At 35.6% G+C, this 25,004-nt stretch overlaps 2 protein-coding genes across 3 annotated transcripts in view; one reads left to right on the top strand and one right to left on the bottom strand.

The window, feature by feature from the left end:
- Nucleotides 1–4,759, top strand: part of LOC137391815 (H(+)/Cl(-) exchange transporter 7-like) — a 35,620-nt gene extending 30,861 nt beyond the window's left edge. For both annotated transcript variants that reach the window (XM_068078351.1, XM_068078350.1), the window contains 7 exons: nucleotides 543–670; nucleotides 1,185–1,270; nucleotides 1,360–1,483; nucleotides 1,954–2,112; nucleotides 2,221–2,304; nucleotides 3,200–3,280; nucleotides 4,268–4,759. In XM_068078351.1, the coding sequence (XP_067934452.1) occupies nucleotides 543–670; nucleotides 1,185–1,270; nucleotides 1,360–1,483; nucleotides 1,954–2,112; nucleotides 2,221–2,304; nucleotides 3,200–3,280; nucleotides 4,268–4,381 (776 nt within the window). In that variant the 3' untranslated portion in view covers nucleotides 4,382–4,759. The remainder of the gene's footprint in view (nucleotides 1–542; nucleotides 671–1,184; nucleotides 1,271–1,359; nucleotides 1,484–1,953; nucleotides 2,113–2,220; nucleotides 2,305–3,199; nucleotides 3,281–4,267) is intronic.
- A 449-nt stretch (nucleotides 4,760–5,208) lies between these two features.
- Nucleotides 5,209–24,653, bottom strand: LOC137390063 (calpain-A-like). Its single transcript, XM_068076305.1, has 11 exons — nucleotides 24,388–24,653; nucleotides 22,209–22,355; nucleotides 19,471–19,602; nucleotides 16,487–16,680; nucleotides 14,310–14,478; nucleotides 13,442–13,611; nucleotides 10,360–10,532; nucleotides 9,561–9,677; nucleotides 8,956–9,092; nucleotides 6,435–6,646; nucleotides 5,209–5,786 (listed from the first exon to the last, which is right to left on the bottom strand). The coding sequence occupies exons 1-11, from the start codon at nucleotides 24,628–24,630 to the stop codon at nucleotides 5,774–5,776; spliced, it is 1,707 nt and encodes a 568-aa protein (XP_067932406.1). The 5' UTR covers nucleotides 24,631–24,653; the 3' UTR covers nucleotides 5,209–5,773.
- Nucleotides 24,654–25,004: the final 351 nt, after the last annotated feature.

Genomic DNA, 25,004 nt, shown 5'->3' with positions numbered 1-25,004 from the left:
TGTGGATTTTTCACATATAGTTAGTAAAGTAGATAAAAATACATTTGCAAACTTTCAATAGCCTAAATGATTTAGTGGAGATTTTCATAAAAGTAATTGTATAGCCCAACATTTTGACTATGAATTCCTTTGAATATCATTAATATTCAATAATAGAAACCCCATAAATATTTGGCATAATCAGCAACTGTTGATAGGTATAGGCTATATATCTTTTACAGTTTTTTTAATATGAATTTTAAGTAGAATATAGTCATTTTGTATTCAAATAAACATATTTATATTATTTTCTTAATATTATTAATTATACAATTTAAATTCTCCAATATCTGAATAACACTGTTGACATAACGCTTGTACGTAAGGCGCATGATGTGCATGCGTAAGGGGCTATTTGGATTATCTGTATAAATAATAATAATAACTTGACTCACTATTTTCGAACTAACAATCAGTATCTCCATGAGGATTGCATCATATAAACAAAAATTCTCTTTTTTATACATGATTGTTGTCCATGTAAACACAGCGACTTGTTGCAGGTGGAGTCGTCAGAATGACCATCAGTCTAACTGTCATACTCATGGAGGCAACAGGAAGTGTGACTTTTGGTCTTCCAATCATGCTTGTGCTCATGTGCTCAAAGTGGGTCGGTGACCTATTTAATGAGGTGTGTAGTACTTATTAGATAGCTTGTACTCATGGGCTCAAAGTGGGTCAGTGACCTATTTAATGAGTTGTGTAGTTGTCCCTAGTTGGCAGCTGTCACTAAGTGTCAACTAGTGACAGCCGACACCTAGTGACAGCTGTCACTAGTTGTCACTAGTTGTCACTAGTTGTCAGCTGTCACTAGCTTTACATAACTATCAGATGCCTTTGTTTATTTTTATTTCACTAATCTCGGCGTTGCTCAGCATTTCATTCATTTTCCATCAGATAGCCCGCAGCACATGTATAAATATTCAACACAAATTGTTACACTGCTTTTATGACAACAATCCAGGAACACATTCGTTGAGAGCAATTGTCTTTGATGTCTGTGCATTTTTGAGTTTCTAATCAGATTGGTGTTTAAGAGGCTGGCCTTTCCACAGACTAACAGACAGACACGCACAATGATATAGTAGATTTATTAATTATATAAAATGTGTAAATCGAATAGCTCTATGAATCTAATATTCCAGGGTATATATGATATTCACGTACAGTTAGCTGGAGTTCCTTTCCTCAACTGGGAAGCGCCCCCATCTACCTACGATGTGCCTGCAAGGTAAGCCTATAGTATACTTAAAATATATACAGCTCTTCCTGTTTGCTAACGCTGCGCATTAAATCAGCTTTTCTACATCCGTGTTGCAGACGCGTAATGAGCCATCCAGTAGTGACTCTACTGGAAGTGGAAAAAGTGGAGAAGATTCAGCAAGTTTTATCTAAATACCCGCATGATGGTTTCCCTATTGTTGACAACTACATTCCTGATCTCGTACGTAGTCATCTTTGTGTTAGAAAGAGATGAGAATTAATTATTTCAGAGGTTTCGTCTTGTTGTATGGCAGCTGTGCTATCTAATAGAAGTCATTGTCAGAATTAGCAGGGGACTCATCAAGCAGTACACCCCAGTGATCATTGTTTTGAGTGTCAGGTATTATTGAATATATTTTTGTATAAATATATAGTTTTGCAACATAAATTTAACCAAAATGCCGCAAAAATTTTTAACAACTTTATTGTTGACTGTGATATTTTCAAGTTGCACACTGTTTAAAGTTTAAACACTGTTCAAGACTCTGAATATAGCGAATCGTTTTATTAAATAGAAAATAATGTTTTCAGCTGCATCAATCGCATAAACAATGTCATTATGTTTTAGAAATAATGTAAAACTGATATTGTTTAATACAATCTAGTTTGGTTAGCGTGCTGCGTCTTGTAAACTTTTTTCTGCTCCTTTAGGATGACTCTCCAACATTTGGAAGGTTCAGAGGGATGATACTTCGCTCACAGCTGCTTGTTCTGCTCAAATCAAAATCTTTCTCTTCGAATGAGCAACGAGCACCGCAGCTCTCCCTCAGAGATTTTAGAGAGAGCTACCCGAGATACATTCCTATAGAGGTGTGACCACCCTGTATCATCTCCTTATGTCACTCGCGTGTCTATATTCGTAGGATTTGCTTTCTCTTGTATCAGTCACTGTTCTATTGTATTGTTGTTGCCTTACAGAAAATAGACATAGCAGAGGAAGATTTGCAGAAAACAGTCGATTTAGGTCCATATATGAACAAAGGAAGCTATACAGTGTCAGATGTAAGTCATGCTTTATATGATGTTCCTGAGCCATATTGTGTTGCCTTAGTTGCTAGGTTCGTAGAATGGCTCTGTTGATATATAACGGTAAATAAGATAAGATATGTATAGGTGGTAGAGGCTGTCAGCAATATGGTCCAGAGTGTTCAATATGCTCTGCAATTGTCGCTATATTAACACACCACAAAACTGTTGTTTTGATTTTAGTCAAAGACGTTTTGCAATTCTTGTAGAATTTTTTTTAATTGTGACGTAAGTGTATCTGACTGAAACTGAGGGAAACTTGCAAACTTAATTATGACCTTGCTGTTGCACTTACGAATTTTGCAAATATTTTAGGGCGTCATGAAGTTACTAACATGATGGTCCAGTTATTTCATGAACTTCTTCCTGATAATAGTCAGAGAACAGAATAAAAAGCTTTTCAAGCAAAAATTTTTATGAATACCTATTGTGGTTTAAATCACCTGACTTATTATTGCTATTCTATATTCTACCTGTCAGAAGCAGTAGCTTGGTGAGCTGTCGGAACTATTCAGGCTTTAGTAAAATCTTCAACTTCAAAGCTTGGTTCTAGTATTTCAATGGACAATTTGCCTTCTTTTTCATTGAATAATTTCATGATAATTTGTGAAATGTGATGAAATTTAGTGATTTAGGACAATTTTTTGTAAAACATTCATGTCAAGAGGCTATCTTAAATTTTTGGAGTTTTTTTGGTAATCTATTTATTTTAACATGGAGTATATATAAAAGCTCAAAGAAAAGCTGCCGTTCTTTCTCAATGCGAAAGAACGGCATCGGCAAAAGGACTGCACATCAATTCTTTCATCAGTCTGACCTATAAGTTATGGCCTTGGCAACTGTTGTAGCATGTGCATGGGTCTTTTTGTAGAAAGCATCACTTCCAAGGATATTTAAGATGTTCAGAGGTCTTGGACTGCGACATGTTGTGGTTGTGGACAGCGATCGTAAGGTAGGCTCTGTCATAAACGTGAGGGTGTCTCTGGATAGTTGGACATTTTATTATCAGTGTCTATGATTTACTAAGAATACAATGTACCTTTCATTTCTATTGCTTTATCATAGACAGTGGATCCTCGACACACCGCATGTTTATAGATGATAAGTACTTGTACATCTGTTCAGGATAAAAAAATTTATTTTATATATATATTTACTTTGCTTTCATTCTGTTTCAGATTTAGCATTTGTTTCTGTTCACTAACATTTTATTTGAGGCTTTCAAAAGTCTGTATTAAGTGTACATATGTATGTGATCATATCATGCAGTATAGCTCTATAACACAAAGTTACATATTTCTATATATATATATACATACTTTTATTGGGCGGTCCATAATCATTTTCATGAAGAAAAAAAGTTTTACGTTGGCGCCAACAAAAAATGTAACGATATCGCCATGTGGTCTCATGAACGCAAACACAACCATTTATACAAGGAAGACTTGAAACAACTTGAAAAATAACTCAAAAAATAACTTGAAAGTTATTGTTTTTCTGACTATATAGAAGTTCCCATCAGTGTATGTTCGTGTACACGTTCATGCGTATATATGAGAAGTTTGTAAGTTTCTCATTGTCTTTTCTACATAGAACAGCAAAGTACTGAGCTTTCCAAAAAGCTCGCTGTATGAATTAATTTTGTTGGCCTAGGAGAGTTTGGACTGTTTTACTGCAATTACAGCAGTTGTCTGTTCTTGTTTGCTGTATGAATCGAGTAACATGAATGTGTTTATTACACTGATTTTGACAACTTGTCAAGTGTAATAAAGCTGCATCCAATTTTGTCATTTCTGTCGTTTTTGAAATTCAATCTTTCTTTGTGCCAATTTGTCATTGGTTATTTTAACAAGATCATCCCAAGTCCTTATCTAATTCTAGAATTGCCAAAAAATTGCAACTTTGAAATAATTTTTTTGTACAATGTTGTTGCATGTAGGTTGTTGGCATGGTAACTAGGAGTGACCTGGCTCGCTACAGAGTAGAGTTCAGTAAGGGCAAGTTGCACTTTATTGAGCTGCAGCTTTCAACCAATCATCCAACGGATACCTAGAGAAATAATTGAAGGCTTACACAAACTAGTTCCCATTTTGCAATCGCAGACTCGAAGACGCATGAACGAGATCCTTTGGCCATGGATTTTACATATTATCATTGTTACTATTTCTTACATCATTTGTATTATGTCTCTACATGTCTTTATATCTATATATTATATTAGGGTAATCTTTCATATTATTCTCTTTCAACTGTCTAACAACATTTTGTTAACCTACGTACTTGCCTTATCATTTCTTTAGTCCAACATTTTTATGCATTTGATGACTGATTGTACTGCGATGGTGCTCTCTCTTGCCGCAAGCTAACATAGTTATGGGTCAGTGCAAAGTTTTTGTTTTCTTGTAAGCAATAACATTGGTGTATTTTGTTATTTGCCTCCCCATCGAGTTACTTCAGTCTCTCACGGTGTCCATCATGCTTGAGGATTTTCTAACATATTCTAAAATCTTCAAACTCTCCTTCTTTTTTAAGCTTGAAAACTGTAAAAATATGAATCAGCTGATGGTATTCTTAGATATACTCGTATAGGGATTTTAAAAAATACTGCCTTCTGTGTCAGGAAGTGATGTTTTTGCATGCTAATGTAAGAGAAGCTGTGAGCCATAACATAACCGCTGTGTCAGGATTTTTAAATACCAAAACATTGAAGAAGATGAAATTAAACTTTGAAATAATTTTTTGTTTGAAAAAAAGATAATATTATCGTATGCAAATTGACCACAAAGGAGTTATTCAGAGATCTGTATCAAAGTATATTGAGAAGTCAATTTCATATCACAAAATAGTTGATACATGAAAAAATCATGATACTGGTGTTTAGTATTATCATAGACCTAGAAAGATGTAATCAGGTTTCATATCAAAGAATAAGAATGTCAGTGGTATGACGTTTGTTATATAAATAATAGAAAAATATGGTAAAGTATGTATGAGATTAAATAGAGGATTCGAAAAACTGGCTAACATACTTCAAAGAACACATGGAATTGCATCAAACACTCCATATTTTAGTCAAGATATAAAATGTTGCATAATACAATATCCTAATGAATCAATGTTGGCATGAGCTGCTATGACTAGTGCCATTCGTTTGTTTGGAGTTAGGTACACTTTGAGAAGGATGAGACAACTCATAAGAAATTGAGCAAGTGCCAAATTGGTGGTAGATATTAGGAGTGTAAGAATGGTGTAAATACTATAACTTTTCGACTCAATATGAGCAACTGCGTGCCATTCCACAACATTTCAACAATTATGATCGAATGAACATTAAAGGTTGTAGTCGTCACATAGAGTCAGGTTCTGGTCATTAGAGTCAATTGTTCATCATGGTACAGTTGGCATTATCTAGTTTCAGTTGGCATCACAACCTTAGTCGTCTTTATCACCGTAAAGGCCTGGAAAATAAAGTCTCGATTAATGTGCGGGCACGTACACAAGTAAAATGAAAAATTAGTACCTGCATTTACAGTTTAATGGTAAGGTATTGGGAGGTTCTCAAGCTGATGTCTGATAGTGCAATACCACAAATCACACATAGACAGAGAGGCTCGCAGGTTAGTACAATCAAACCTCTGCTTATTTACCTCAACATACCAAGCAAAATTTCATCAAATATTTGAAACTGAAGCAATGATCAAAGGTTCTCCAAAGATTATAGTTTAATAAGAGATCAGGTTGGTGCAAACAAAAATAAAATGTAGAAAATACACAAGGAACAAGAAATATGTAAACTAGGTAAACTAAACTAAATAATTCAAACATCACATCATCTAACTAAGAGTAAGTTATGCTTCACATATTCGTAATGACCTTCACCTATGAACCTACACTTCAGGTCATTAGTGTCTATGATAAAATAATGAAAAAAAATTCTTTTTAATGATTATTACTGTATAAAACGAGTTAATTTACGTATAATTTAGTTTCTTACATTTATTTTTATACAGCTTTATTTTTTGCATTTTTGCGTTCTAGACCACTAGTAGACAGCTGTTCACTAAATACATACAACGGACTGTGAAATATCACAGTTGAATACTCACCCACTCAAACTGAACTGTTTCTGTGCGAATGCCCTTATGAGGAATGATCCAGAATCGTTGCTGCTGAATGTTGAAGGAATGATGACATAATGTCCCGGATCGAGTTCGAATCGGCTACTCACTTCCCTATAGTTGATGTAGACACCAGATCGACCAGCATCGTATTTGTATCGAAAATGATTAGTTTTTAATCGTGTGGCCGGGTCTGTGACCTAAAACAATACCAATTACCCATAGCTTAACTAGCTCTCAAAGTGGGTGAACCTTAATTTATGGACATTTTTATTGGAATCTGTCTCTCTGGCGCTTTCTACAAAATATTTCTGAGTCTAATCACATAGACCGACAAAACATTGCGAGCGTTCTCACATGAGCAGAGTTTCACAAAAAAGAGGCAGGGCTAGTCATAAACAGCAGGCTAGTAACTCCAAGGTATACTTTGTGCATCACCTTTCGCTCTTTCAGTGCATTATAGATTAGTCAATAACCAAGTTTTTATCACTTGTGAAATAGAGGGAGTAGGAGCGCTAACATAAATTTGACAACGATTTGAACAAATAGAAAAGTGAGCTATCAGCCTACAAAATTCAGATATTAAAACCTGAATAAAAAAAAGTAAACAGTGCTGGAGACTGATTTGTTGTTTTTCGATGCTTCATGGGTAACGATAATTCACAACTAAGATTTCGAATGCGCAATCGAACAATAGTCGTCTTTTTACCATTAAAACGATGAGTGACCAAGCCTAAAACATTCCAATCATAATCATATCCATATACAGTGCATTCCAGGTTACGGCGTCACTATTTTACATTGTTTTTGCCTTGCGATGTGGAACACAATGTTTTTTGCCCCTTCATTACGGCATTTTTTCGACATACAGCATCATAAAAACGTCTTTCGAAATTCAAATTTGGCGAAAATGACATTTTTGCCTTGGTAAGCCAACACCGGAACGAATTCCACTGTAATCCCGCGGTACACAGTAGATCACTGTATACAAACTGGCTCATCTACTATATAAACGGCAAAAAATGCATCTGTATATTTGTGTGTGCGTGAGTGTGTATTAGCCCGCCTTACAGAGCAGTCTTTCCTTTTCTTGATTCGGTCATACAAAGCGAACTGAATTAATATGAGTAGTAAAATTAAATTAGTAGTAAATAAGAGTAGTAAATTAAATAAAAGTTACTACTCATTAAATAAATTAATTAGTAAATTAAATGTAATTAATATTTACTACTAAATATTTATATTTACATGTACAGGGAAGGTCACGTGAACGTTTGTTTCATGCAGCCACCTAGACAATTGTTTTCGCGTTTTACCTACTAAATTTATACTTCAAAAAGGTAAGTTATTCTTATTCAATGTTGTATTGTCTATGAATTGCCACACCTCCACTACTTAAAAACGTTGGATTTGCCACTGTTCGTGAAAGTAAACATGTGCATTTCCTTCCGCAGCTGAGTCATTTTTACTTTTTTCCAGCTACGTGTACTACAGAACTACAGCTAATACAGAACTTGCACGGATACTCCGAGTGTTACGATAGGCGACGGTGAGAAGAAAGAGAGCAGGGTATATTACAAAAAACACACCATCTCACTCACTTTTAGAAACACTTTTAGTAGCAGTTCTGGCCTGTTCTAGTCGTAGCCGCGTTTGCTCAGCAGTTTCTGCTCGTTAAAAAGGTATCATGTTGGCGTTGTTTTATTACTGTAAGGTGCTAATGTTGTATCTGCCTTGACATCATACTGTCTGTAGTGTTATACATGTAAATTTTGCTGATAATAAATTTTATCAACACAACCACATTACTGCTGCACTGTTTGTATATACAATGTCAAAACACAGGCTATAGACAAAGAAATGGTGAGCCATTATTAGTGTTTTAAGCATGTAGTAGTCTCCATTCAATAAATGCTGGCGATAGCTCAGCAGTGCAATAGCAAAGTATTTCGTAGAATTTCTTGTAAAATGCAAAATTTTTCAATACTGCCAGCTTGAAGAACTTCAGTTTGCCTAGAAATGTCAATTTCATTATCAGTTCTCTGTACAAAAACAGGACAACTCCAATTTGAGTGGTTTGAGACTGATGCATCATAGACTAGCTGTAAAACACATTGTAGCTTTTTCATTGTTTTCCCCAACATTATTGACATGTATGACAGCATACGTGTATACATAGTCTGATCAGCGCAACAATTACAGTAGATTGCATATTTGGAGTTGTTTTACAGTATGAAAGACAACTCTCAATAAACCTCTTGCTGTACCTGAATAAGTTTTCGTGTACAGGTAATGCAGCTAGTAAACTATGGCTAACCTAAGGCATGTAAAAAGGGGGGGTTGTCACATGTCAGTTTTTTCTCTTTTGCGGTCAGCACACGTCCTTGTGAAAGTGGAACTAAATGTGATAAGTGAAGGTTTGCTGTGAACCACAGCCACAGGTTGTTAAACATTGAGACTATTTGAAAATGCGCTATATAAGTCTATGCAGCTAGTAAATACTACTAACCTGGTATAAAATAAAGCCTATTTGTAGAGTTTTTACTCCAAGATGACGCTGAGACCGACGATGTTCCTGCATTAGAGCGATAACCACACTACATTTGCCGCGGGCATCAGGGTCATCAACGAGGGGGTCAAAGTCATCTACAACAACAAGTATGATCACCTTCCACAACTTTTGGAGGCCCAAATCTGATTTGCATACATAAACATTGATTTGTACTATAAGTGTGTGTGTGTGTCAGTGAACCCGATGCTACCTAATCAGTTCATGAGAAAATTAAAAAATTAATATTTTATATCACTAATTTGTCTAATTTGAACTTTACTAGTACCCTAGCAGTGCAGTGTGTCGGAAGAGATCGTCAGGTGTAGTAACTATATGTACAATTATTCTGGAATGCCGAGAGGTGGTTGATTGGTGCGGTTGTTAGAGTGCCAGTCTACCATGCTGAAAGTTATGAGTTCGAGCCCTGTATGAAGCAATCCTTTTCCCCAACTTCCAACCGTTGCTTCAGACAGATTCTATATCTTATTTTATAGTAATATTAAATCTTCATAAAAACAATCACATTGAATGATTGAGCCATCAAGTGATTTACAGATGCGAACCTGGTGAATGTAGGGTAAGCAAATACTGAGGATTCTTGGCAAATGACTCTAGATCATTCCGGGAGCCACCAGCTGTCAAGCCTGGAGTCCATTCCCCTCGTATTAATTCTACATGGCCTGCAAGATACACAGAAGGAATAAAACCATGTTTACAATAAGCTATGGAGATCTGGTAAACAGGAAAACCCTAAACACTACAACTTTGTAGGGTGTTTTTTATCAGGATGCAACAACAAAAGATAATTCATGACCTTTTAACCCCTTTAGACGGTATATGAGGAGAGCAACAGAACTACTGCAGGTAACTTCACAAATTCCACATAAACATTACAGTATTCTATGCCCACATATTAATATGTCCACGTATTAATATCTAAAAAGATGTCTATTTGTAAAACATAAATGCACATTTACAAGTTTGTGCTTTGCAATGAATAACGAATATAGTGATAGTAAAGATAAAGGAATAATGGTGTGGAGTGACTCAGCAGATGATCCATCAAGTTCCCTATAAACCACTATGGTATATTAGCACAGCATTTATTTAATTCGATACAGTTTGTTGAGGTCTTGCTGACATTCTTGTATTTACAGATAGGCATCAATGTTACACTTTGTAAAACATAAGGACCACTTCTTATAAATATAATAACATTGGTTCAACAAATTAATAAATACAAAATATTATTATTTATTGAATTTAGACAAGAACACATGTAATTAAATAAAGGAATACATGGAACAACTCAAAAGAGCTCCTCTCTTCAACCTTTTTCAGAGTAAAAAGATAAAATCAAACCTGGGTGGTCTCCCTTGCCATCTCCATCAAAGTCTGGTCCAAGAGTACAGATTGTGATTTCCTGGAACTGAATGCAGAAGTCCCTGAAGCTCATCCAGAACTCACCATCTGCCTTGCTAGTAAATGCTATTTTCTTCTTCTTTTCCTCATCCAAGAGATTCCAATGATCATCACTAGAAATACAACAGCCAGATATTTGCAACCTTTGACCTCCGCTAATCTTGGCATACTCATGACCAGACAATAAAGCCATCAATCAGGTGAAATACGAGTCACAACTTTCACAAATATGTTTTTATTGTTATCAGCTGTAACAAAAGAAAATATTGCTGCAGGGGCAAATGTAATACAGTCATGGAATCAATAGTGAATTTCCACCTCTACTATAGCACGCGTTAGTTATGCTCTTCAAAATGCAGACCTTTGCCAACTATGGGAAAAACTTACTATAGTCCCACGGAGACAGACAAAGTAGAATCGATTAGCAATTATTTTATTTTCTATGGAGCCTTTATGGATTCTTTGTAGTTAAATTGCAGCCATTAAGTAACCTCTTACACTGTTGTGTTCTATAGCTGGTATTTCTAGCTGACATGACACCAAGTTATACAATATGTGCAACTTTATTGACAGGTTATACGTTTGCTATTAGAATGGCCAGACATATTATATTACCAATGAAACGGGAATTGTTTTTCATTAAATGATTGATATAATGGAGATTAACATGTGAAAATACTAAGATTGCCAAATATGTCCAAGCATAGCCAAATATGTCCAAGATTGCCAATATTCCAAGCATAGACAAATCCTTCAGGATTTGCCTATGCTTGGAATAAGCACATGCAAGTAGTTCATTTGCATTCTAAGCAAGCAGATTTCCAACAATGAACTAATAAAGAGCCTTTACCTGTTTTCAATACTATGCTCAGATAATGAAAGAGAAGAAGGCTTCTTTTTCATTATTTCAGCTAACAAAAGTCTTACAAATAACATGCTGTCATTGATCAGAGCTGAATTAGTTCCTTGTTGTATAATTGTGTGATTATTTTTACACGTGTAAGCGAGTAGCATTGTCTGCAATATATCATAGAGCCAAATATCATAGAGCCATATATCAAAGAGCCATATATCATAGAGCCAAATATCATAGAGCCATATATTATAGAGCCATATATCATAGAGCCAAATATCGTAGAGCCATATATCATAGAGCCATATACCATAGAGTCATATATCCTAGAGCCATTTATCATAAAGCCATATATCATAGAGCCATATATCATAGAGCCATATATCATAGAGCCATATACATATATTCTGCACTAACTGAGGGATACACATTAGCCTCGTGATGTGCTGACAAAGCCTCTGACCACAACTTATATCCTTCATTTACGTTCAAGATGGCACATTGCCAATGGTCACTAATATTTACTAAGGCTAAAACCGAGAGTCTTTATGTAGCAATAGGGGTTCAAGCACTAGAATTAAGGCTAAGGTCAAGACTATTACTATAGCACAGATTCATACACAAACTTATAGCTATAGAGATTCATATACCAAAGCTAAGACCAAAGTTATTTCTATAGCATTACAAGTGAACAAACTAGAGCTAAGGTCAAGGATATTTTTAAAGCATTAGAGGTTCACACATTAGAGCTAAGGATAGGTTCAAGGCAATTTCTTTATCAATAGAGTTTCATACACTAGGGCTTAGACACTAAGATTAGATTACACTAAGATTAGGTCAAAACTATTTTTATAGGAATGGAAGTTCATCCACTAGAGCTGTGTATACAATAGTTTCCCTTGATTACTACAAATCAAGAAAAACAACTTCATATTGATGACTACAACAAGATTGTATAGTTAATATCCTATACAAACTCTCAATATTATTTAATCAATTGTTTTAAAGACATTTTTGATGGACCGTGATAAGTTAATGCTAGTCGTAGACCCCTTTCACAGAAACCTTAAACTATCAATAAAATTACACCGCAATAAAACAGGTTAAACATTTTGTTTCCTCATAATAATCATCTATATATACATGTATATAAATCTGAGTTTTTGTCTACCTGTCGTTTGTATGTCTAGTTATAACAAGAAAATCTAGGAACGAAAATTATACACTGCACCAGAATTGAACACAAAACCTCCAGTTCTGCAGACAGGCGAGCTAACCACTACGCTACGCTCAACTGGCAATACTTCAGAATAATTGCGCACATATTTATTATGCAGTTTTAATGCTGTCTGGCTAAAACAGAATGGTTAAAGATCCTGATTGAATGAATCTTTTTTTCTTAAGCCTGGTTCCCATATCGATTGTGAGACTCCGGCGGTAACATGCGCAGCAAAACACTTGCGACACTAGGCTCGGTGGCATCTGTTCACAAAAGCAACATCGTTAAGAATATCGTAAACATAATTGCGTAATCAAATAAAATGATCGTTCGCCATGCCGTTGCTATAATGGTGACCTTTACCCATACAGTGCATTTCGGGAAGATTTTACCTGCGGCCTTTTGCGAAATTTGAGCAGCGCTAAACAGTTGCGTTGCCGCCAGCTACTACCAGCGATCCTCGGCGGTTCCCGGCGCGTACATTCCCATTTCACAGCTAATAGCCTGTGGTGCCGTGGCCGGTGCTTTGCGACGTATATGGAAATCAGGCTTAACACTGGCTTCAGAGGGATGGACACGGCTCTTATTATAGTAAAGATATAGACTAGCTTAAGTTACTAGCTTAAGTTACTAGCTTAAGTTACTCAAATTCATTGGGCAAGGAAACTTAGCCAATTAAAAAGAATTTTCTAAGCAAAAACTTTTTTATTATCAGAGCAATGCTGGCATTCATTAGCCAGTATATCATTCTGAAAACAATATTTTAGATAGATAAATAAAAGCCATGTTTGTTATGCGTGTTTCTGACGAGCGAACCAAATAGAGCGCTTATATGTATGTTGGTAGCAACCATTGTGAAGCCCAAAGAATCAATCAAAACCTAGCCTATGTTCTAGCTAGAAACTAGAATCAAGAAAGTAGCTTATGGTCCCAACTTTTGAAAAACTTACTTATCACTCCAGGCACCTTTCCACTCCGTTTCATTTCCCCATGGGTTTCGTATACGCAGTAATTTCTCAGTACCCATCTTATGTCGAACCTTGACTGCGTCTGTCACAGTGTAGGCATGACCAGCCACCAAACCATTTGCTTCGGCTTGGTTTGAGTTTTTCCAGTCTCCCTACAGTAACATTCAATGTGAAAGTGGATAAAACCTTCTCAATAATAACAATCACCATAGCAATAAAAATGTTTGACGAAACAAAGAAAATATTGAATAAATTTTGTCGTCTAGATGAAAGATATTAATTTGATTCAGTGATTATTTTCATCTCAAAGTGTCCAATCTCAAAATGGTTGCTCTCAAGCCACTGTGGTTAGCGCAGAATGAGCTAGTCTAGATGCAATTTAAGATTATGAGGCCAGTGGTGTAAGTTCCTAAGTGTTGTATACACGGTTTAAAATAGTAAAGCTAATACATACGCAGTTCATGGTTCTCAGGCTAACACATAAACATTTTAGGATTCTAAGGCTATTGCATACACAGTTTAAGGTTTCCAGGCTAACGCACACATGGTTTCAGGTTATAAGGCTAATGCACACACTGTTTCAAGTCCAACGGCTAAGGTGCACATAGTTTGAGATTCCCAGGCTAATGCAAACATAGCTTAAGGTCACAATGCTAGTGTACATACATTTAAGATTCGAAGCTAGTGTGTACACAGTTTAAGATTCTAAGGCTATTGCATATACAGGGCCTCAAGCCACTAGCTACTAAGAAGTAAACAAGGATAAAAGTTTCACCTTGAAAAAGCTTTACCCTATTATATTTCCCACAAAGTATTAAAATAAGTTCATTTCATAAATATGAAGAATTACCTTTCTTGAGCAAGCGATGAATGAACCAGCTTTGTTAGCTGAAAGTATGTGTTTGTAAAAAGACGGGTCGACTCCCTTTATTTCATATCTCTCTGCTAGGCCACCAGTGAGATCTACAAGGGCATCCATAGTCTGTCCTCCCTCAATGGCCTCGTATGACCCGTGCAACCTGCATGTTATGTAGACATCATTAGCGTTTACCAACTGAATAACATGACTTCTGTCATGGTATGCTCGAGCGACCTTGGACTGAATGTTATAGCTTTGTCTGAGTGACCTAGCAACTCATGCCTTGCGTGATCTTGTTGAAAGTGATCAGTTGTGATTGACTGTTGCTAAATGACATGAGAGCAAGCAAATTTACGATGACCTGGTGGTAAATGACCTAGTTATGAGTGACCTTGTAGTTGAGTGACCCTTTGACGAATGACCTTGAGGTGAGTAATCCTGTAGTAAGTGACCTTGTGAAGAATGACCTGGTAGTAAGTGACCTTGTGATGAATGATCTTATGATTAGTGAACCTTGCGAAGAGTGACCTACTTGCGAATGACCCTGTGACTAGTGACCTTGTGAAGAGTGACATTGTGAATGATCTTATGATTAGTGACCTTGCCGAGAGTGATCTACTGTGAATGACTTTATGATTAGTGAACTTGTGGAGAGTGACCTCCTTGTGAATGATTTTATGATTAGTGACCTTGTAGAGAGTGACCTACTTGTGAATGACCTTGTGATTAGTGACCTTGTGAAGAGTGACCTACTTGTGAATGACCTAATGATTAGTGAACTTGCGGAGAGTGACCTACTTGTGAATGACCTTGTGATTAGTGACCTTGTGAAGAGTGACCTACTTGTGAATGATCTTATGATTAGTGACCTTGCCGAGAGTGATCTACTGTGAATGACTTTATGATTAGTGAACTTGTGGAGAGTGACCTACTTGTGAATGACCTTATGATTAGTGAACTTGCGGAGAGTGACCTCCTTGTGAATGATTTTATGATTAGTGACCTTGTAGAGAGTGACCTACTTGTGAATGACCTTGTGATTACTGACTTTGTGATGCGTTATTTTGTTATGCCCATCTTAGTGATGGGTGACCTTGTGGGAGGGTGACTTTGTAGTAAATTACCTTGGGATGAATTGGTTTGCCGCTAAATATTTGTTAGTATATAGCATAGTTACAAAAAATAATTTTGAGATAAATCGTATTAGATGATTGGCTTTGAATCAGTGAATTTTTATGTGTACCTTTGTAAAAAAGAATGACATTGAAATGGCATGCGTGACCTTTGAAGCAGTAACCAATTGTCTTAGGTGACCTTCCAGTGAATAAGCTTGTGAAAAGTGACCTAGGAAATGTTGGCATTGTAAGCAGTTTTTTGCAATGAGTGATCTCATAATAAGTAATTTTAAAATAGATTTACTCAAAAAGTTGATCACAATGACAAACTGAGAGACCGTAGCAATAAATAGTTGTGATTAATTTTGTTCAACCTAACAGAATTGATGTTGCTGAGAAATGTGTTAATTTATATTTATATGTGTTAATTTATATGTGTTAAATAATATACATGTATATAGTTTCAATTATATAAATGTATATAATTGAACACATCATCTTTTAATAAGTGCTTTAGGAAACCGATTAGATACTTATCTTGACTACTAACTTTAGTGGACAGCCATAAACTTGAAGTCTAGTTAAAAGAGTCAAGTTAAAACTACCAGTTACATTTAATGAACGATACACTCTGAAGTGACATGCAGTGTATGCTGAAGTTGAGGAGACAACACAGCAAAAATTCTGACATAGAGTCTCACCTATTTCCTGTTTAGCAGGTAAACTAACAGCACCCATCAGCACAACAACAACCAAGAGAGTGCCTGCCGCAGCAGGCACTCTCTTGGCCAATTATCGGCAGGAACGATTCTGTCAGCATTTGACTAATAATATAATATGTGGGTTAAGTTGATCACTGCACAATGTTACATCATATGCAATAGCGAATCCAAACAATGTCTACTTTGAATAGCCAAGCATATTTTCATGTAAAACCAATCACAACGAGAAAGACAGACTTGTTTAACAGGACAAGCAGGCATATGAATAAAACGGAAATTCAGTGTTGTTAGAGTTGAACAAATTCAAGGAGTCAGAAGTGTGTTCACTCACTTAGCATAGGCCTTCTCAATAAGTGCTACCCAGAATTCCTCTTTTGTTTCGCAGTGAGCAAAGACTAGCTGGCCATCTCTTGTCGGCAGCCTGTCATCCACATAGACATCTACCCAGTTGCCGAATCGCCAGAAACAGAAGTGTGCTACACCACGGTAGCCTTCACCACTCAGTGGGAAGTCATTGGGACAGATCTGTAAGAGAGCATAATTCCCTTACAATGTAAATACTAGAGGTTTTCTTGTAAATTTAGTCAATAGGAAAATGTGACAATGGAAACCGTCATAATATACAACCAATAGTGACTATGGCTGAAAAGCTCTATGTGAAACTTACCCAGATAAAGCTTTAACAAATTACAATTTGTAATAAATAAATTTTTAGCTTGATTTTTAGAGCAAATCATCCCTATATAATAAAATACAATTTTTTTTTTCTGAGGAAAAGCGTTAATATATAGAAAAATTTTATGTATTACTTTTCTTTTTATTTATCTTTTGTGGCACTATAAGTATAACATAACCATTTTTTTATAAAAATGAATATAGATTGCCCAGTGAAAGTATAAGTGTATATACATATATTAATATTAAAGCCCATATTTATTATCTCAGATTTTACGATGATAGGCAACTCTAGCAATTCTCCCAAGTTACGTTTGATCTTTTGCTTCCAAGAAAAAGTTTTATCTTGTCATTTAATAAATGAGAGGTGATAACTCCTCAGAAGTTAAGCTAGATCTTCAAAACAACCAAGTGGAATAAAATATTGAATATAGTGGCTGTACAGTGTACTTAAATATTATTGTCCTGGACATTCGAAATACAAATTTTTGTTAATTTATGCATTACAACTGTCAAATTTTATACAGAAACATGTGGCATACCGACTAATAATTATGCTTAAATTTTGTTATATTTCTGCCTTTATTATACCTTTTATAAGTGGAACTAGAGATATGAAGTAATAAATGTACTTTTTTTACAATATATCGTTATTGACAACAATTAAAACAACTTCGAATCTCGGTATATAATCAATCTTAAAAATCAAACAAATATATTTTTGATAATGCTCTTTTTATTTTAAACTGTTGGGCAGTTAACATGTTTTTACAGTACTTGATGTATTAGATTTTTACGGCAAATGATATGTTAGATGTTTACAGTATATGATGTATTAAGTTTCTACAGTACATGAGGTGTTAGATTTCTACAGTACATGATGTGTTAGGTTTCTACAGTACATGATGTATTAGGTTTCTACGGTACATGATGTGTTAGGTTTCTGCAGTACATGATGTGTTAGGTTTCTACAGTACATGATGTATTAGGTTTTTACAGTACATGATGTGTTAGATTTCTACAGTACATGATGTGTTAGATTTTTACAGTACATGATGTGTTAGGTTTCTACAGTACATGTGTTAGGTTTCTACAGTACATGATGTGTTAGATTTCTACAGTACATAATGTGTTAGATTTCTACAGTACATGATGTGTTAGATTTCTACAGTACGTGATGTATTAGGTTTCTACAGTACATGATGCGTTAGATTTTTACAGTACCCAACAGGATGAAATTATTTGGGGAGTTAAACTTTGCGCAAATGGTTTTTCAAGCATATTCGCTGACCAAATTATTTGCGGATGAACACATTCGTGAATAAAATAATCTGTGAAAGTAGCTAGCAATAAAGTGAAACCTTCACATATGTATACCACGTTTTTAGGTTTCTATTTAACTGAGAAATTAATGTCGATCATGCTAAGCTATAAATTTTTGGCAGCATCCAGAGGTTTTATGAATATTTATTGATATGGAGGCTTTTGGTAAACCAACAACTTGTGGAAAGTTATGAGCTTTTTCAGGGTAAAGAACTGCAGGAGAGTTTTTTCGATAAAAATGCCATGCCGAATTCTGAATAACTTGTGATAACCTTGAAAAATTTTGTAAAGAAGTGTGATGCATTGGCAATGGGCTTAAGTCAAAGTCTCGGCGGAGATTTTAAGAGTTTGGAACTCAGCTACGTTTGCTAACTCTGCCTAGCGGCTAGTTTTTAATTTGAAGTGGTAGTTATTCTCCCTTGTGTTAAAAATAAAACCAATTATTTGCAGATTTTAATAATTCGCGGATTTGAATGTACGCAAACTCGCAAATTATTAAATCTATCGAATATTGTCATCCTGTAGGGTACATGATAAGTTAGATTTTTACAGTGCATGATGAGTTAGATTTAAAATTTTAAATAAATAAAATGTTAAAGTGTCAAACAATAAATATCGGTAGCCAAGTTAAAGTAGATCTTTAAGATTCAGAGGCTGCCTGTTATAAATTCTACAAGTAAAATACGCAATTATTAGTAAACCAAAACAGCAATCTCCAATTATGCTTTTCCTATCAGAATTTTAAACAAGTCACAAGTATTTCACAGCTACAGGCAGCAGACAAACATAATAGATTTTTTGAAGAAAATTTCCTTAGGCTGATATTCCATTTTATAAACTGTCTATGGGCAATATGACCACCATTGCAATGGTGGCTACTTTGGCTACCATTTTTGACAAGTTTAGAAAGAGTTATTATTTGTGTAAGCAAGAGCTGGTATTCCGCAGCCCAACCCGCTCGAGTTTCAACAGACTAATGTAAAAGTAAATTTGATAAGAAACTCACATGTTGATTGGCTAACTTATTGGGTGTTTCTAGAAAGCTGTCTTTTCGTTCTGAAATCATCTTACATCATATATTTTGAAGCAATGAGCAAAAGAAAGTTATTTTTACTTGTCTTTAGACAGGCGTGTTAGAGAGGACTGCGATTGGTTGTCAATTCAGATAAGTTCATCTGATTTGTCGACAACTGATTTCAAGTATGTTTAACAGTGTGTTCAATATGAAAATGCTCTCAGATTCGCTAGTCCAAACTAGTCCAAACTAGTCCAAACTAGTCCAAACTAGTCCAAACTAGTCCAAACCAATAAACTTACTCGACTCATAAACCTTTCCTCACGAGAGACTGCAGCACACGAAGAGAGGAACCAGCAATCTCCCAGAGTTCCCTGCTTGATATCGTCTTTACTCATACCATCAATGAGCAAGTGAGGTTCCTCTACGATATCCTATAGTAAAAGACAAGAGAAATGTTATTTCTTACACGGTGAATAAACATGAGAGTTGTGCACACCTGTGAGAATTGAAAAAACAAAAAAGGTTACTGGTGAGACAATAATCATAAGGTACTAGCGAGTAACTCTATGACAAGACATAGAACTATCTTTCTTAGTTACAAATCAAGGTTCTTATGAAAATTTCATTTTAGAATCTCTGTTACAGGTACACCATTACAATCCTCAATTCATAACCTAACAGCATGCATTAAATATGTCATCATTCTCCCTAGCAGCACTTGTTTATTTGCATATAGTAGCTCTAGTTTTTGACTATGTTTGTCTAACTGTGATTCCATGAAAGACTTACGGGCTAAGACTGGAGTTCAACAGTTGGCCCCATTGTAAGCCGTACAAAACGGCAAATGACACGAAACCTTTCAACCCGCTATTGCTGCCTTGGACAGTTGACTGACTATTGGCACCGACTCCACCACGCCGCTCGCAATTACGTCAAATTACGTGCCTAAACTATTCGCGTCCTATTCAACGATAACGATCATCGTGGGAATACACAGATTTGACCAGACAAAAAAATTAGGATGAAGTTTTTGTTCAATAAGAACTAAAGATAATAACTTCATTCAGTCATTACTTTCCTCTCGAACTGGCTGAAGGTGGATTTTTTTCTAGCGTCAGAAGACTTGTAGCTTCTTGTTTTACAGTAGTCAACTAAAGGGTATTATAGTATATAACATAGATATGGCAAATGTGTAAAGTTCACAATCGGTCAGAGCTTCTCGTATTCTCGCAGCGTGTATCCGTACAGACATTAAATTTCTCTAATTTACGCATCAATTGATGAGGAGAGTTTTACGACTAACGATGGTATTGATTTGCCACTTGTAGCATTTGTCATCATAGAGCTTGACATTTACAAGCAGTAATTGGCTAAATCAAGAAAATGTCACATCAATACTAACAAAACCCGTCGACAAGTTTCCAATGTGACTACAGGAATTTAACAGTCAATTGAGGGTCACTTGCTGAGAATTATACAATGGAGAACTGTTTGTTTGTTGTTTATAAATATAGTAAGCCTATACTCTATATTGACTACTACTATAGTGGGGTAAAGTTCTAAATATAAGTAATTTGTTACAGCGAAGCGTATTGCTATTAAATATATATGATTTATATATATTATACTATATTATTTATATAGTATAATATATTATATATTACTAATTATATATAAAAATCTGATTCTAATGTACTTTTTTGAGAAAAACCTTTAAAAAAAGTTGATACCGAAGCCAGTGTTTAACGTCAATACAAGCACGTATCAGTTTAGTGTATGCCGTCGACAGCATAGGCAATATGGCCACAGTTTTTCATTTAACGTTTCTAATATTAATACTGTTAAAAAGAAGTGCACTTTTCTGCATCTGAACAGGATCACTAAAAACTAGCCTTGAGCCAGGAGTTTCCTGGGATTTCTCACATTTATGATCAGATAGCCCGCAGCAGGCATGTAGATTTTCAACCCAAATCATTACACAGCTTTCACAACAATCCATGAACATGTTAATTGAGGGCAAACATTCAGGAGCTTCTAATCAGATAGGTGGTTAAGAGTCTCAGGAATCAGACGGAGTTTTGAAATGAAATACTTTGGCGACCTGGCAGAAGGCACCGAGCATATCCTTGTGAAGTTTAGACAAAATCCTCCAAAAAGTGTGTTTCCACATTTTTGGGCGATTTTGTCACACAATGACACGCACAATGACGAAATGGGTTTTTTAACAAAGGTGATACGTCTGTATGTGCAAGTCTTAGGAAAATAGAAAATAATAATTGAAACCATCATTCAGCATACAACTTCATCGGGCAACATACAAGCGCTGCAGGTATTTGCAAAAAGTCATGATTTTATATACAGCTTTGCGAGTAAGATATCGACAAGTTTTACTGGTCAATGAAACCATCAAAAGTGAAGTTCTAGCCATGTAAGGAGTGGCCTGCTCAGCCACCTTTAGTCATCTGTACATAATCATCTCTAAACGCACTTAAAAACACAATTTTTTCATATCGATAAGACGTAAAAGACATAAAAGCCAAAACGGACCAATCATGTCTTTAATAATTGCACCAATTTAAAGCGCTCCAATGATCAAGCTAACGAGTATAGATAAAGACAATGGCTCTGGCACTCAGACGAGATGAAACTAAACAAAAGCCCAATAGTCCGTGTATTGCAGCCAATCTCAAACATTGACAGTACCAAAGCTATATATTACGCTAACACCGTGGGTGGTCTCATCTATTGCGCAGATCAACAAATCGGCCAATGATGTTCAGCAATGATAAGACCACATTGCCTGAAACTAGCAAACTGAGAAGCTTTCAAAAACTATGATAAGAGAAGAACACTTTTTTATAGAAACGCAATTATCATTTATATCTCTAGCGCACGCAGACGATTGCTAATGCTCTATCTGTGTTTTTCATGATTCAAATAGGAGAAAATTATGAGCATTTATAACAATTTTTAAAATAATTCGTCGCAAATAAAGAAACTATTGTCCACAGCTGCTAGCAATAGCCTGTGTTCCTACCTTTGGCCTCAGCCATTCTATTCTATCAGCATAGCCACTGCTCTCATCGTTGTAATAGATGGCATGTTCATCGGTCTCAAACTCAGAGTCACAGAAGAGTTCCCCTGGCTCAAGACTGTCTAGAACCATTTGAAACTTCTCCGCATCCTAGAAAACAGACAACATAGCCTTTACTCCTGTTTTTCGGCAAATGAAAAAAACTATGAAATTAGTCAGGGAGAGAAACTGCCTATCCAGAGATACATGCCACAAATTGGGTGTAGCCTAAAACTAACAGGATAGACAGATATAGTATGTAGTAAAAGTTACATGAATGTCTCTTTTGGATTGAGAGAGAATTGCATGTTATTTGTTTACAGAAATGGGCAGTAGTCATTTGTCCATACCATTTTATGATAGCAAGTATGTCTCATTTTCATAGAATTACTTTCAATTCTGATATAAAGAAAATCATAAAAATGTCTGCCTCAACATTCTACAAAAGACCAGTATGGAAAAGCTAGTAGAGAACTAAAGCTAACTGGGAGCCAGTCTCAATAACAAAAAAGTTCTATATAATGACGTAAACACTCAAAACCTAAAAAATATCAAAGTATTTAACTGCTCTTGTCAATCTCCCATTATATGTAACTGTCTCAAAACAGCCATGGTTTGTATGTGCTAGTGTTTTCACTACATTACTTCATATATATATATATATTAGCCTCAGATCGGAAGATCTCAACAGCCTTACAAAACGGTAAAAGGAAAACACATCAAGACAAAGACTTTTGGGTATCGTCCCAGGGCAAACTAGAACCTTTGCAGCCAATGGATGATATACAGTATTTCCTACCACGGTCAGCATTTTGATAAAGAATTTCGTAGAACAGTGTTGTTAATATAATATATCTAACATATAGAGCCGATGAATTGGGCAATGTTAAGCGATGGCATTTGCAAACATAATGCAATATAAATGGCTACACCTGAACCTCTTACTGCAGTAACAACATCCATAGTTTTGAAGTGCAAATGAAAGCCAACCTGTTGGTAGAAATGCTTATTCTTAATAGAGAGTAGTGCGCAGATCCACTAAATTGGCATTATGTTAGAACAGCAAAGAAACTATTGCACAAAACTGTGAATTTGGAGCAATTGCAAATTCGGAAATTGTGAAACTCAATTGATCGCCACGCTGCAGATAAAATTTGATGAAATACAAAAGCTGACAACTCTAGGCTTTACTCGAAAGTTTTAAATGAACAGATACATAAAAAAATTCTGGTTTCACCAGACTATCTTATAGTGATGTCATTCACTCTGTAATGATCCACTCTGTAAGAAGAGAGTTGCTCTGAAACGATTATCACATAGCTACTGTAAAACACAAGTAGACACATGACTTACTTGGCCAGCTAGAATGTCTCTTCTCGTATTACAAAGAGCTAACTAACACAATTCAGACAAAGTTGAACATATTAATAGAGCTTAAGGTTACTTTTTATAAATATATTTGTAGCTATCAGCTTGTTACAAAAGAAGAAAAATTTGTTAACTTTTTTGCATTTGTTGCTGTAGCTTGAAAACTCAATTCGTTGTAACATTGAACCAAATAGTTAAAAGATTCGGTGATTATGAGTATCAGAGGCCAATGTGTGAGCAAAACTATCGGCATTTATATTATTGGAATAGCCCCCCTGGGCAATGCAAAGGTGAATGATAGAAGTGACTAGCACTACACCACTGCTTGAAATATCTACCACAGTCATCGGTTTAAAATTGCTAATAAGAATTTCCATCGTATTCTAACAATTCTATCCAGGAAACACCAACAAGCATTTGTTATGTACTGTCTACCGCGACTAAGCTTGTAAAATAATACAACACGTGAAGGTTAGCTCAACTGTTTTTGCTAGTTCAATTTTACACTTAACAATAGCAAAGTAACAGAGTTGAACTACAAAGGTGACTGGTTTGCTAAACTAATTCGTCATTGACGAACGGCAAGACTACAAAAGGTTCTATGAAATAACCTTTAAAGCTTTTAGCAGAGCGAGTAGACAGCTAGGGTGCTTCAAGCTTTAGTATTAATACTAATAGTACTATGAATTGAACTTCGAGTGCACTAAATGATCTTAAGTAGATATTCAGCTTTTGCGTATTCATTAGCAAATACTAGGCTAACAGTTTAACAAACCGTAATTCCCAGTTTCATATCTCCATAGTCTCCTTCAGGTAACGGATGTGCTGGCTCTTCTCCAGTCTTTGCATGCTGCTCAGATTTGTCAGCAATGTTTAATGATTTATTTTTGAGAAGCGGAGAAGCACCAATTTTTTGTTTAATCATCATTTTGTCGCATGGCGATTCCTGATTATTAGATATATCAGGGTCCACCCGATTCTTCTTCACTTTAAGTTGAGCACTAGCGCCACAGCCCATAATGCTGAATTGATGTATATGATACGTACTAAATCATTGTCAAAAACAGTTGTACTTTCCGTTTGAATATGGTTGTTTGTCTCGTGTGCCACCTTAAATAATCACAAACAGCTATTACTACATTAACCAGCACGTTGTTTACAATTGTAGCTATCCACCATATTTGACCCACTAGACATTTACGCGCAGTGTATTGAAAAACTCCGTTCAAAGTAATCGGACTATTTGTATACTATGACGATGAAAGTAACGTTACCAAAACTTAGAGCGCAAACCACTTACGTGAAATACTCTATGGCGTTAGGCATTACTACCAAAAGGAAATAACTCCAACATGATTAATGTGAACTAGTTCTGATTATGCGTCAATTTTT

This window comes from Watersipora subatra, chromosome 3, assembly GCF_963576615.1.
Source record: "Watersipora subatra chromosome 3, tzWatSuba1.1, whole genome shotgun sequence".
In the NCBI taxonomy this organism is placed as follows: domain Eukaryota; kingdom Metazoa; phylum Bryozoa; class Gymnolaemata; order Cheilostomatida; family Watersiporidae; genus Watersipora; species Watersipora subatra.
This window is presented reverse-complemented; position numbering and strand designations above follow the sequence as displayed.

Excerpts from the sequence above, each read along its gene's own strand:
- LOC137390063 (XM_068076305.1), bottom strand. The coding sequence starts at position 24,630 with ATGGGCTGTGGCGCTAGTGCTCAACTTAAAGTGAAGAAGAATCGGGTG. Across the intron at positions 14,479-16,486 it reads ATTGAGAAGGCCTATGCTAA|GTTGCACGGGTCATACGAGG; the intron begins GTGAGTGAACAC and ends CATAACATGCAG. Across the intron at positions 13,612-14,309 it reads TCATCGCTTGCTCAAGAAAG|GGAGACTGGAAAAACTCAAA; the intron begins GTAATTCTTCAT and ends ATGTTACTGTAG.